The sequence below is a fragment of the Colletotrichum godetiae genome (assembly GCF_030913485.1).
Source record: "Colletotrichum godetiae strain CBS 193.32 chromosome Unknown BDP55scaffold_40, whole genome shotgun sequence".
NCBI lineage: Eukaryota > Fungi > Ascomycota > Sordariomycetes > Glomerellales > Glomerellaceae > Colletotrichum > Colletotrichum godetiae.
In genome coordinates, this window is record NW_026851288.1 from 301,601 (window position 1) to 313,698 (window position 12,098).

Here is a 12,098-nt window from a genome sequence, read left to right on the forward strand (position 1 = left end):
CTGAAAGGTGTTTCTGACGGCCGTCATCTTTTACAGGACTGACCCAGCGGGAAAAGGCGGTGTCCAACGTCCAAGCAGCCTAGACCCGGGAACCCAAACACGTCGACGCATTGTAGGGAACATGCCAATTCCAGCCCTTTGGGGAAGGGGAGTTCCTTGCATCTGACAGCGCCTCAACCACGTCTACCCCGCCAAAGCTCACCAACCTGTCATAACATGAACGTGCAACTACGCTCCGGACCACCTTACTGTGTGCCGCAACACGGTCTTCGGCCATTGTTTTGTCATTGAAACAATCAGAAAAGTACGGTGAGGGCCTCATATTTGTTTCTCCAGAGTTCCACCTTTGGGCAGAGACAGGCAAGCCCGAGCACGCCTCTTCGCCACTAACCTCGTCTAGGTCAGATCTAGCTCGTTCACGAGGGTGGTGTCTACGCAAACTAGTCATCCGTAAGTTCCCAGGTGCCTAAATTCGGTTCGGAACCTGGCCTCACCGCATCGTTGCCCGTCATCATTACCAGTCTATTTGTCTTTAGTGACATGCAGAAACATTCTTCGAGAGAAGTGGCTGGAAGTCCTCGTTTCCGTAGTGGATTTCTGCCCAGATATCTCGCCTCGCCCCGTCTGAATCTCGCAGCAAACGGAGATCTCCCGCAGTCTACAGGATCTAATCGGAATGACCGACATCTCGGTATCCACCAGCTTCTCGCCTCTCAAATCTTTGATCGACTGACCTCACAGGACGACGAACGATGCCCGATATCAATGTGTTAGATGCAACCGCCTAGTACCACCCCTGCAGATGAACCAGTTCTTCAGCGCGCCATTCCAGGCGTTCCATTCATCATGTCACTTTCCACTAGCAATGTATCTCCCATTAGCGGGACGAAACTAGTTAACGGATCACGGACGATCAAGCAGCGACGGAGAGCCAGAGACACAATCCAGTGGCTTTGATAGACAACCACACGACCAAGCAGCTGCCAGCCCATGATCAAGCGCTCCCTCCCCCTTCAGCTTCCCAGTTTCCAAGGCTGCCAGCTAGTCCGAGGTCCGACATGTGAGACCCAGAGAACAGAGGATATCTTGGTTATCTTTGCCTAAATATAGAGGTGTGCTCAAGTATGTGGGTGTCGCTTGCTCTTCGTCGTAATTCAGGGGGGCGGTGCAGGACCAGTGTCTTTTCAACGAGTGCTTTGAGACACATGGTTCAATCAGAGTTCAGTGGTTCGAGCTGAAGCAGTTCATTTTTGGCGCCTGATACGCGGTTCGGATGACTCGACAAGCTCTCTAAATTTTGTTTCCCTGTTGGGAGAGGCGAAATGTGGTGATTTGATATCATCCATGAATCTCGTTCTCGTGTAAGACCGATCCCCGTAACGTTACGTTGCAGGCGCGAAAAACTCGAGACAGTAATCTGAAAGGCTGTCTTTGCTCGGATCTTGCCAAGTGTGGGTTTTGGATGCACAGACAAAAGCATCCAGAGTGCGGGCTCGGCGTGTCATTTTGCTTTTCGAGAAAGGAGTAGCGAGAAGCTTGATTGTCTCGACTTTTTTGAATTTGTGGTGTTTCGAGACAAGGCCTCAACAAATTCCGATTTCTCAACCTATGAATTAACTCTTGCTACTGTTCATTTGCAAGAAGAAAAAACATGTGCCTCATGTTTGGATACCAAGATCATCTGCCGTCTTTGTTGGCCCGAGTTAGGGAGTGAGAGAGTTCAATAGAGCTAGGAGTGATTGATATGTCGCTTCCACTACATGACGCACAGCCAATGGCCCGAGAGTAGTCGTGTAGCACTATATTATTCTGTGTTCATGACTCCCGTGCTATGTCGTCTATCTATTAACTGCTAGATGGCGTCATTGCATCCGTCTCCAGTCTTTCTCTAATTTTACTCCATAACGGAATTATCCATAGGTGGATAGAAGGGAAATGGAGTCGAGTTGATCTGTGATTCTGCATGACCTATCATTAAATCACGTTTATATAGATTGAAGCCAACTAGAAATTGATGGGGTACTCGGCGTAAGACCAAAGGCTTGTCTGGTACCTTAGGATTTGTGTGAACTGTACTGCATAGCTGATGGTCCGGAAGGACGAATTGGGATAATCGAAAAGTTGCATGGGTTACATGGCGCATCCAATCCTTGAATACAGGTAGACTGGCTTGATATAATCGGCTTATTGTATTTCCTTGCAATTTAGACGCCAAATTCTTGGGTAATGTTATTGCAATTTTGTTCATACAAAGAAATCTCCGGGGTAATTAAAGTGTTGAAGACCTCGGCGTCTATTGTTGTCCTTTGTACAGAGGATTTTCAACGGCACAATTGATAGACTATATATAGTCTGACGTCTTGCTGCGTTTTCAAATCTGATATTGTCAACCTTGATACATTTTGCATTCCGCAAGTCCGTCTTCGACATCTCGTTGTTTGTAAGTTCATGATACCAAGCCATATACTAATCATCAAATTGATAGGATCTACTGTTGAAAATTTCCCTGAAAAACCTGTGGCATCTTCTAGTCAGGCATGGACGTATCGGTTTTTTTTTGGTGTTTCTTTGGATCACGGCACGAAAAGCTTCAACACATTCTCTGATGAATCAAAGGAGCGAGAAACACGAATGTATGCGAGCTAGATAAGCCTGAGCTTCAATGTTCTGAAGATGTATACAAGGGATGATGATCAATTCAAGGTAAAGAGAGATCAGAAGTTTCTTGCAAAGATATGCCTTCCGTCGTACAGTCTGGGTAAGATACTCTAGGTTGTGACTGCACGAGTCGCTTTGATTGCGTATCTGTTCAGAGTCCCGGAGGAGCGAGTTGATTTAGGATTTTCGGGACAGACACACAAAACTCCGTCTTCTCATGATACTGGATCAAGGCGAATTTTCCTCCTAAAAATGAAACTGATCATCAGTCGATAGACTCCGCAAAAAGCTCCAGCCTGCCTCGAGTAGGAGTGCATGGTATTCAGATACAGACATATAATATTGGCACCATGACATTGTAATTTTTGAGGCACGGCAACATGCAAGTTGAAAGAGACCGAGGTTGGAACTTACGGATTAAGTAGTTTGACCATGTGAGATTACTCTAGCCTGAAGATAAGCTTGCGTCTGTATGCTGCATGGGGCTTTTAGCAATGGCCACACTATGAGACTGAAAACGGACCGACCGCAGCTATGTCAAATACTCGATCCATAATGGAGAAAAATCGTGCAATGAGTCTGAGGGCAGTACTGATCCCTATAAGGGGTTCGAGCCGCCAATTGTATCTTCTCGTTGAGACCCAATGAGCCTGTGGTCATCGAGTCATAGTCGTCGATCGTTGATATGTCCCAGGGGCAATGTCACATGTGCAGCATCGTGTGAGGCGCAAACTTGATGCATACCACGAGAGCATTGACCGCTTCTTTTTATATCATTCAAGAACCGCAGTTCCCAATTTTGCGACTGCCCTCCCTGAGCTACAGATTCATGCCAGATTCACCTTCGTCATTCCTTTCATCCACAAAAATAAAGTGTACATCAAAGCTTAAGCAAACTCGGCCTCATCAATGTTCCTCAAAAAGATGGTGTACCACTTGACGAGGTTAACGTGGCCCAAGACGCTCGTCTTCTCATCGACGGTGTGAACACCCGCCCACTCGTCGCTCTCGGGATCATATCCGGGAAGGAAGCGGAAGATATGCTGGGTGAGGTCCCAGTAGTACCGGGTATCCGTGTTACCGGTCATAATACCCGGCGACACAACAATCTCCTCGCCGTACAAGGCGCGCGTGGTACCCGACAGGATTCCATACGGCGTCACGCCCTCCACTGACGTCGGCGTCACGGGTGCGGGCTCGAGCACCTTATCGTTGCCCTTGAGCGTGATGCTCGACGGCGTCTCGGCCTCGTCGTCAAAGGCGTGGAGGGTGAGGTTATACTTCTCGGCGACGGGGCGCACGATGGCGGCGAGCTTCTCCTGCACGCTGGCCGTCTTGTCGCCGACGTTGACGCGGTGGTTGACGACGGCCCGGACGCGCTCCGGTAGCGCGTTGATCTTGACGCCGCCTTCGATGATGTCGGTCGCCACGGAGGTGGTGAAGAGGTACTTTACCTGCGGGCCCGCTTTGGCGGCCTCCTTGGCCAGGCGGTCCGTCTTCTTCTTGCACATCTGCTTGCTGGTGTCGGCGGGGAGGAGTCTGCGCAGGTTGTCGGGGAACTCTGGCGCGTACGAGGCGCCACACTGGAGCTTCTCGAGGTACGGGTTACCGGAGATGAGCTCGGGCTTGTACAGGTTCGCCTCGATGTGCGTGATGAGTTCCGAGAGGATGCCGATGCCGGTGTGCTCGGGCGGGATGGAGCTGTGGCCGCCGGGCGTGCGCACAATGACCTCGACGTCGATGTAGCCCTTCTCGGCCGTGCCGGGGATGGCAAACGTCTGGCCCCACTGGGTGTCGAAACCGGATCCTTCATCGACGATGATGGCGGCGCCGTCCTTGCCGTAGCGCTCCAGCAGGAACGGCGCAAGGTGTCCCGCGCCGCGCTCGCCGGAAACCTCCTCGTCGAAGCCAAAGGACAGGATGACGGTGCGCTTGGGGGCGAAGCCGGCGTCGATGAGCAGCTCGACGGACTCGAGGATGCCGATGAGAGAGTTCTTGCAGTCCATGGCGCCGCGGCCCCAGACGTAGGTTCCGTCGTAGGCGCCGCTCCAGGGCGGGTGCGTCCAGCTGTCGATGGTAGTGGGCGCCACGGGGACGGTGTCCTGGTGGGCCATGAGGACGGTGGGCTTGAGGCTGTCATCGGAGCCCTGCCATGTGTAGAGCAGGCCGTGGGTGTTTACGCGCTCGAGACGGAGGGTTTCGTGGACCTTGGGAAAGGTTTTTGCGAGGTAGGCGGAGAAGGGGAGGAGCTTGTCCCAGCGGTCATCGGCGCCGACGGGGCCGTAGTTGTCAAAGGATTCAGTGGGGATCTGGACGGCACCCGAGAGGCGGGCAACGGTCTCGTTGCGGAACTTGGGGCTGTCGAGGTATGAGTCCAGATTGGTGAGGCCAGATGAGTTCTGGGTCGGGAAGAGGGGGTCGACCTGGTGGCAGGCGTTGGCGGCGGGGGAAGCGTTGCGGTGGTGGCCGTGGCCGAGGAACGGGATGGCCGAGGCGGACGGCTTGTGAAGGTAGGCAAGGAGAAGGGCGGCGGGAATGAGGGACCACCACGCGGTCCGGCGGCGACGTGGTTCCGGAGCCGTGAGCTCGGGCGCCGGGTGCGCGAAGGGGAGTTTTTCGGACATGGCGATTGTCAACGGCAATACAAGCACTCAATTGAGACAATACTATGCAATGTGTTGATTCTCTTTGCTGCTCGCCTGTATACGGAGCTTTGGGGGCGGTGGAAGGATGTGAGTGAGTGAGGGTTGAGAGTGAAGGTGAGAGTGAGGTTGAGAATGGAGAGGTGAAGTCATGGAAGACGACGCGACGGGGTTCATCGGTGGTGTGCTACCCCATGAGTATGACAAATGAGACGAATGAGGGCATGCACCGCGTGTCAATCAACGGTCCCCCTCCGATTCCCCGCCGTTTCATCCGAACTGCCAACTCAAAAAGCACCTCGAAAGCTCCGATCCTTCGGTGCCGTTATCGCAACTGGCGATGGACGGCATGATGGTTAAGGTACGGATAGCTTCCATTGATAACGATATCGGGATACCGGCCCAACTATCTCCAAGTTATTGAATCTTCAACTCCTCATGCGGGGCTCCAAAAACGTTGTGCAGCTTCCGGATTGGGACCTCATCGGCTTCAATCGGCTGGCTTCGCACCACCCGGCCGGGATGTTGCTGACCGGGCAGTGGGATCGCCTTCCTTGCAGCTTCTCCTCGGCTATTCGATAGAGCTGAAGGTCGAGCTCTGCTCGGCTCTTTGGCTAAATTCAGGATAGCTTCGATTCGATGCGACCCCCTGTATCGGAGCTTTATCATCAGAATTGGGATGTTAAGTGGGACTCTATCATTGAGTTGAACATCACCAAACTGGCGGGTACGGATATAGCAACGGCATCACCTAGCCGAAGGTGATATTCTCCAGCAGATCGACCGTGAAGGGACGTAAAGACTGGTGGTATCTAAACTATGCAACGCGCTCATTTCTCCTTCTTTAGCCCCTCCATTCGCGTCCGCGCTGCTCTCAATAGAGCCCACGCAACCAGCCGATACACAATCACACACCCAGCCAGTGCTGCAATGTTGACGTTCGGGTCCACGTTGAACTTGTACAAGTCGAGCACATCCTCGCCCGTTTCCACAGGACACCTTCCATCTGGCAGCCTCTGCCCCTCCTCGCACGTGAACGTCACCGACCTCAGGCTATACGGCGCCAGAGCCCGCGTACCGTATCTGATGGGCGAGAGGTAATTGAAGATCTTGAACAACTGTGGCATATCAATGGAGAGAACACCCGCCATCGTGTTGGCAACAGATAGTATCACCGACGTCAGGTTCACGGCGAACCCCGTGTGGTTAAAGAGCGTGTTGAACATGATGCCCACCGACTCGCCGCACGAGACGATGCCAAAGCACGAAAACACGCACACAAAATACATGGTCACCGTCCGCGGGAACCCCACCGCCAAATCCGCGAGCACGCCAAAGATGAGGCAGCTGATAATCTCAAAGGGGAACTCGAGCACAGAGTACGCCGCCAGGAACGCCTCGACGCTGTACACGCCGTCGTCGTCCTCGCGGTAAAACACGTCGCGCTCGGCAGGGTAGACGGCGACGTTTTGCAGCATGCCCACAAAGTAAAAGGCGCCAATCTCCTGCACGAATCCCATGCGGTTCTGCACAGAGAAGTAGTCGTTCTTGAGTGGCGAGAAGAAGAGCGCGAGAACGATGCCCAGACCCACGACCTGCATGATGCGCGCGAGGAGGAGCGGCGGTTGGCGGCGGAAGTTGATGAGGCCGCGGTGGACGAGGAGTGGGAAGGCTACGAAGAAGGAGGCGCGTTTGCGGACGAGAGCGCCCAGCTCGGCTGGGGTTGCGAGGCTTGCCTTGTTGAAGGCCGAAGATTTTCGAGTTTGTCCCACGTTGGCCCGCCCAATTGAGGAGCGGGTGATTGCTCCATGTTCCTGGCCCTCGTCGATGCAAGGCACCTCTCCCGTCGTCTTGACTGCAGGCATCTTGACATGTCTCTCCCATGCGCCGATCAGAGCCTCGACCTTTTCTCTGCTCTCGGCCTCCCTTGTCTCTTGTTGTAAATTGATCGTGACGAGATCCAGCGCAAAGTCGGCCGGGTTGGTGTGAGGAGGACAGCTGAACCCCTGACGCTCAAAATAGCCCAGCATCTCCGTCGCCGATCCTGCATACGCGGGTGATCCTCCCCGGGCAAGCAGCAAGACGTTTCCAAAGTGCCTGAACAAGTCGGATCGCGCCTGGTGGATCGTCAAGATCAGGGTTCGGCCCTCGTTGGCGAGACCTTGCAGAACCTCCATGATGGAGCTGGCTGTGAAGGCGTCCAGCCCGCTTGTCGGCTCGTCCAGTAACAACACGAGCGGGTCGCTGAGTAGCTGTACAGCGATGGTGACTCGTCGCTTTTCGCCTCCTGAGATGCCCTTGACGAGTTCGTTGCCAACGAGGTTATCCGCGCAGTCCTTGAGACCCATCTTTAGCAAGACCTCCTCTGCGCGCTTGGATTTCTCGTCGCTGCTCATGTGGGCTGGTAGGCGTAGGCCCGCAGAGAATCGGAGCGTCTCTCGTACCGTGAGAGATGGCAGGAGGGCGTCGTCGTCCTGACATACGTACGAACACACCGAGCGGATGACCGAGTTGGACGGTAGTGCGTTATTAAAGGTGAGCTTTCCCGACAGCCTATAGCGTGTGCTGAGACTGCTGGGAAGCCGCAAGGACATGGCATTGAGAAGAGACGTCTTGCCACTTCCCGAGGGGCCCATGATGACGTTCAACTTCCCTGCTTCGAACGTCGTGCTGACGGGATTCAGGATCGTCTTGGTTGGTAGCTTCTTGCCCGAAGCCGCTCTCTTGTCCAAAGCTAAAGCAAAGTCCTCCAGCCCTACGTCGATGGTGCGAATTTCGGAGATGGAATGGGTCTTCATCTTCTCCTTGCCGGCCGATAAATCGGTATCTGAGACTCTCGCACGAGCAATAGTCATTTCTTGCTTGATGTACTGGAGTCCGATGGCGGATAAGATGCAGAACAAGATGATGAATGCAACTAGTACAACAATCGGCCTCCATATCCAGTTGCGCGGAAACCCAAGAGAGTCCATGATGAACCGGCCCGTATACTGCACACATTCTGGATTCGAGGCTCCGCCGTCAAATGGACAGTCGTAAAAGGAGCCTTCAAACTCGTTACCGCAATAGGCGCCAAAGGAATAGAACTGGGCAACATTAGCATGGCCATGCCGGTCGCTATTGTGTCCAAACTTACCGAGTATGTGATCCACTTCAGCCACCGCACATACACTGGGATCGAGTTTGCTTGAATGAACATGCCGCAAGCCATGCTCTGTAGAGTAAACACCATGTTGGCAATCAGACTCGCGCCAGGGAAGTTTCTCGACGCCGTGACACATGTGATTGCGCAAGTCACAGCAATGTAGTGGTTCAGCACCGTGACGGCGAAGAAGATGAAGAACTGGCTGGCATCTCGTTCAAAGCCGCCCATGAAGTAGAAGATGACGGAGAACAGAAACGGGACGGGCAGATCTTCGGTAAACAGCCGCGCCAAGCGGCGAGAGAACAGAAACGGGATCGCATCAACGCATGATTCGCTATGCTCTCGGTCGTAAGTTGGGATGTCGACGGTGAGTCGGTAAACCTCAAACATGAGTGTTAGGTATCCTTGGAGGCCTGCCGCAGTGTAGAGCGCGCCTTGGCGGGACCGAATACCCGAGAGGTCTCTGGGTAGGTTGTAGAAGATGTACCCCGTTACGAGGGCCATGAGAATCGCTTCCGTCGTCGATGCCAGCATTCCCATTGGGTCACGGTACGTGACCTTGAATGTTCTGCTGGTCAAGACTCGTAGTTGTCTTATATAAGAGGCGTGTTTGCTGGTTTTGGAGGTGGACCCTTTCCCATTTGACGTGCTCTCAATTGCCTTGCCTGTTGGCGCAAATATCGTTCTGCTTTCGTGAATCCATGCTTGCTTCAGTTGAGTGACCCGTTCCGTTGTCTCCTGCTCCAGTTCGGGCGTGCGATTGTCGATGGCAGCGATGTCGATGACGAATTCGGCAGGGTTCACAAAGGGGGGCAGCTTAAACCCTTGGCCCTCGAAAAAGGGCACGCAATTTTTTGCAGGGCCCGAGAAGACTGGACTCCCCTTTGTGAGGATGATGAGGTTGTCGAAGAGATCCCAGATTTCCGACCGAGGTTGATGGATGGTGGTGATAATGTTTCGCCCCTTGGTGGCTAGCTTCTTGAGCGTGCGCATCAGTTGAAAAGCACTCGTCGCATCCAAGCCAGTCGTTGGCTCATCGAGAAAGAGAACCGACGGATTGGCCAGCAATTGAACGCCGATGCTGACTCTCCGCTTCTCGCCTCCAGAGCATCCCCGGTGCTGTCTATCTCCTATCCTCGTGTTGGAACATTCCTTAAGACCAAGTTCGAGAATGACTTCCTCCACGATGCGAGCTCGTTCTTCGGCAGTCGTCGGAGGCGGCAACCTCAAATCGGCGGAGTACTGCAGCGTCTCGCGCACAGTCAGTGAGGGCAGGAGAATGTCCTGCTGCATGACATAAGCGTGTCGCGCATTGTGAATGCCCTCATTGCCGTTGAAGGTGATGCGGCCACTTTGGGCGAGTCGCGCACTGATCATGCGTTCCGATAGCGTATTCAGTAGCGTAGTCTTGCCAGAACCGCTACCGCCGATGATGGCTGTCAGCGTGCCCGATTGCAGGGAAGCGTTAACGTGGTAAATCAGATTTTTGGAGCTTGGTTCAGGGTTGAATTTTGACTTTGCCAGCTCGGGGTAGGTTGCAGGGTCCCACCACGAGGGCGAGGTATCGACGGTGACAGCTAAATCGCGAATCTGGACATTGACTGCTTCGACGTCGTCGAGGGAGATATGGCCAGCGCCAGAGAGGGAGAGGCGCGTCGCATCGGGTTGCTCCGGGACATCTGGAGGAGCTGATTTCTCGATGGAGCTTTGGTGGTCGAACTTGTCCATCTCGAGGACGACTGGTCGGTCGTCGTTGGATGCCGGGTTTGATGTCGAAGACATGGAGGGCGATTCAGCCGCGATGAGTAAGACGATATGTCAGATACGGCCACCGCGAGCGCATGCCGGTTGAGGCTGGCTGCGAAGGCGGGAAACCGCTTCGGACAAGATTTGTGTCACCGCGACAAGCTGATGGTAGTAGATCTTTTGGTTGCTCAGTGCGCGGGTTGCAACAGCGGCCTTGCTAGAGTCTCACTCTTGCAGATGTGACCAAATCGAGAGCGGTGAACCGTGCAGAGACGTTCTCAACGTCTTTCCTCCCAAGGATCGATGGGGCTGGTGTTAGAGGGACTAACTAGAGTGCCTGGCGGGATCTAGAACACAAGCTGTGAGGCGTAGAGAGAAACGGCCTCGGGTGGGAAGTCGAACGAGACAAAAGCCAAAGGAAGAAGAAACGCCATGAGATGGGCGAGAATGACAGACGCCACGAAGGAAAAGGCAGAGGATGACATGGACTTTTTCTTGGACAAGCGGTTCAGTGGACGTTGGGTCAAGTGCATGGCATCCGCATGAGTGGCATGCAACCTCAAGCCGAGGGTCCCAAGGATCGCGCGTGCAGCACACGACACCCATGCCGCCGCCCCTTGGGAGCTTGAGCGTTCCCTCTTTGACATTCTGGCTAAGCGACCTTGGCCGGCGAAGCGAGGGCGGATACTCGTGCAAGCGAGCCCAGGATGTGTTACTGCAGCTGCACGTTTTTCACTAAACGATCCCCCACAACCCTTCCACATCCCCCATCCCCCGCCTCTCCTCAAAAGGTGAGACTGAGAGTTCAAGTTTGTATCCATATGAATGGTTTGTATCCGTACCAAGTACGAAAACAGAATTTTGTACTCTTCTTGTTTCGTTTTCACGCTTTGAGACTTGTAAACTTGAATATATGTTCGTCGACTTCTGATGAGGTTTGGTCGCTCTGATGCAAGGGCACGCACGTCCTTGACCAAGGTACCTCGAGGACGTCAAATTAAACGAGGCCAATTCTGACTCTAATGCCTTCCATAATGATGTCCATACTTGCTTGCTCCGGTTTGTGAGATTGGTGATTGCCATTGAGGCTTCCAAGCAGCTTATTGCAGGTGCTTCGTATTGACTTGCCAATCAACCAGATGCGCCAAGTGGGCGTAGGAACGAGCAGCAGGACCTGTCGAACTGGAGAAAAGATTTGATCATTGGTTGGTAGTATTCGTACTTTGGCGTTTAGCGACATTTGATGGTGGAAGCGGAAAGCAATGGCGCTAGCATGGGTGAAGGGCGAGGCGAGTAAGGGTATCCGTACCGATGGAACCAATACCGATGCACTTCGCACGTAGAGTCGTACCAGGCATCCTCTCGCCCTCTGTGCCTCTTCACTCCTCAGCTCCCAGTCTCACAGTCTCACATAATCTCGATCCCTGTTGTTGATGCTTACGCTCTGCATCCAGGTAACTCAAACGGTGTTGGCAGTAGCCTGCTTGGACGATATCAAATCCAGAGAAGCGAGAAAATCGCGGCTGAATCATTGGCCTTCGACATAGGACTACTCTTGTAGACTTTCTCGGCTTGAGGGATTGTCATCTCGAAGTAAGTCCAGTGTCAATCCGGAGACATGGGGTTTATCACACAGTCCAAGGGGACCACAACGTCACATGCTCGTCAGCCTTAACGGCCGCAAATCGCAGTCCCGATTGGTTCCCAAGCTTCACAAAGCCGCTATCCTTGATTTGTGACAACGTTCTCGTAGGTTACGTGGTATTTGTGAGGCAATAGACTTAATTCTTTTGATGGGCAGCTGAAGATTCGATGCTCTGTTATGTGACCTTGAGTGAAATAAGTTTATAACTAAACTCGATTTTTTGTTGCTGCTTGTCTAAGTACGTTAAAGCATCAGGCCAAAT

General features: G+C 53.3%; 2 protein-coding genes across 2 annotated transcripts; both read right to left on the minus strand.

The window, feature by feature from the left end:
* Positions 1-3,545: 3,545 nt before the first annotated feature.
* Positions 3,546-5,282, minus strand: BDP55DRAFT_635182 (peptidase family M20/M25/M40; the record flags this gene model as incomplete). The annotated part of the gene is made up of 1 exon (XM_060572747.1): positions 3,546-5,282. The coding sequence occupies one exon, from the start codon at positions 5,280-5,282 to the stop codon at positions 3,546-3,548; it is 1,737 nt and encodes a 578-aa protein (XP_060426219.1).
* Positions 5,283-6,130: 848 nt separating this feature from the next.
* On the minus strand, positions 6,131-10,227 carry BDP55DRAFT_558857 (ABC transporter; the record flags this gene model as incomplete). The annotated part of the gene is made up of 2 exons (XM_060569846.1): positions 6,131-8,386; positions 8,437-10,227. 2 exons carry the CDS (start codon positions 10,225-10,227, stop codon positions 6,131-6,133), a joined length of 4,047 nt encoding a protein of 1,348 aa, XP_060426220.1.
* Between the last annotated feature and the right edge of the window lie 1,871 nt (positions 10,228-12,098).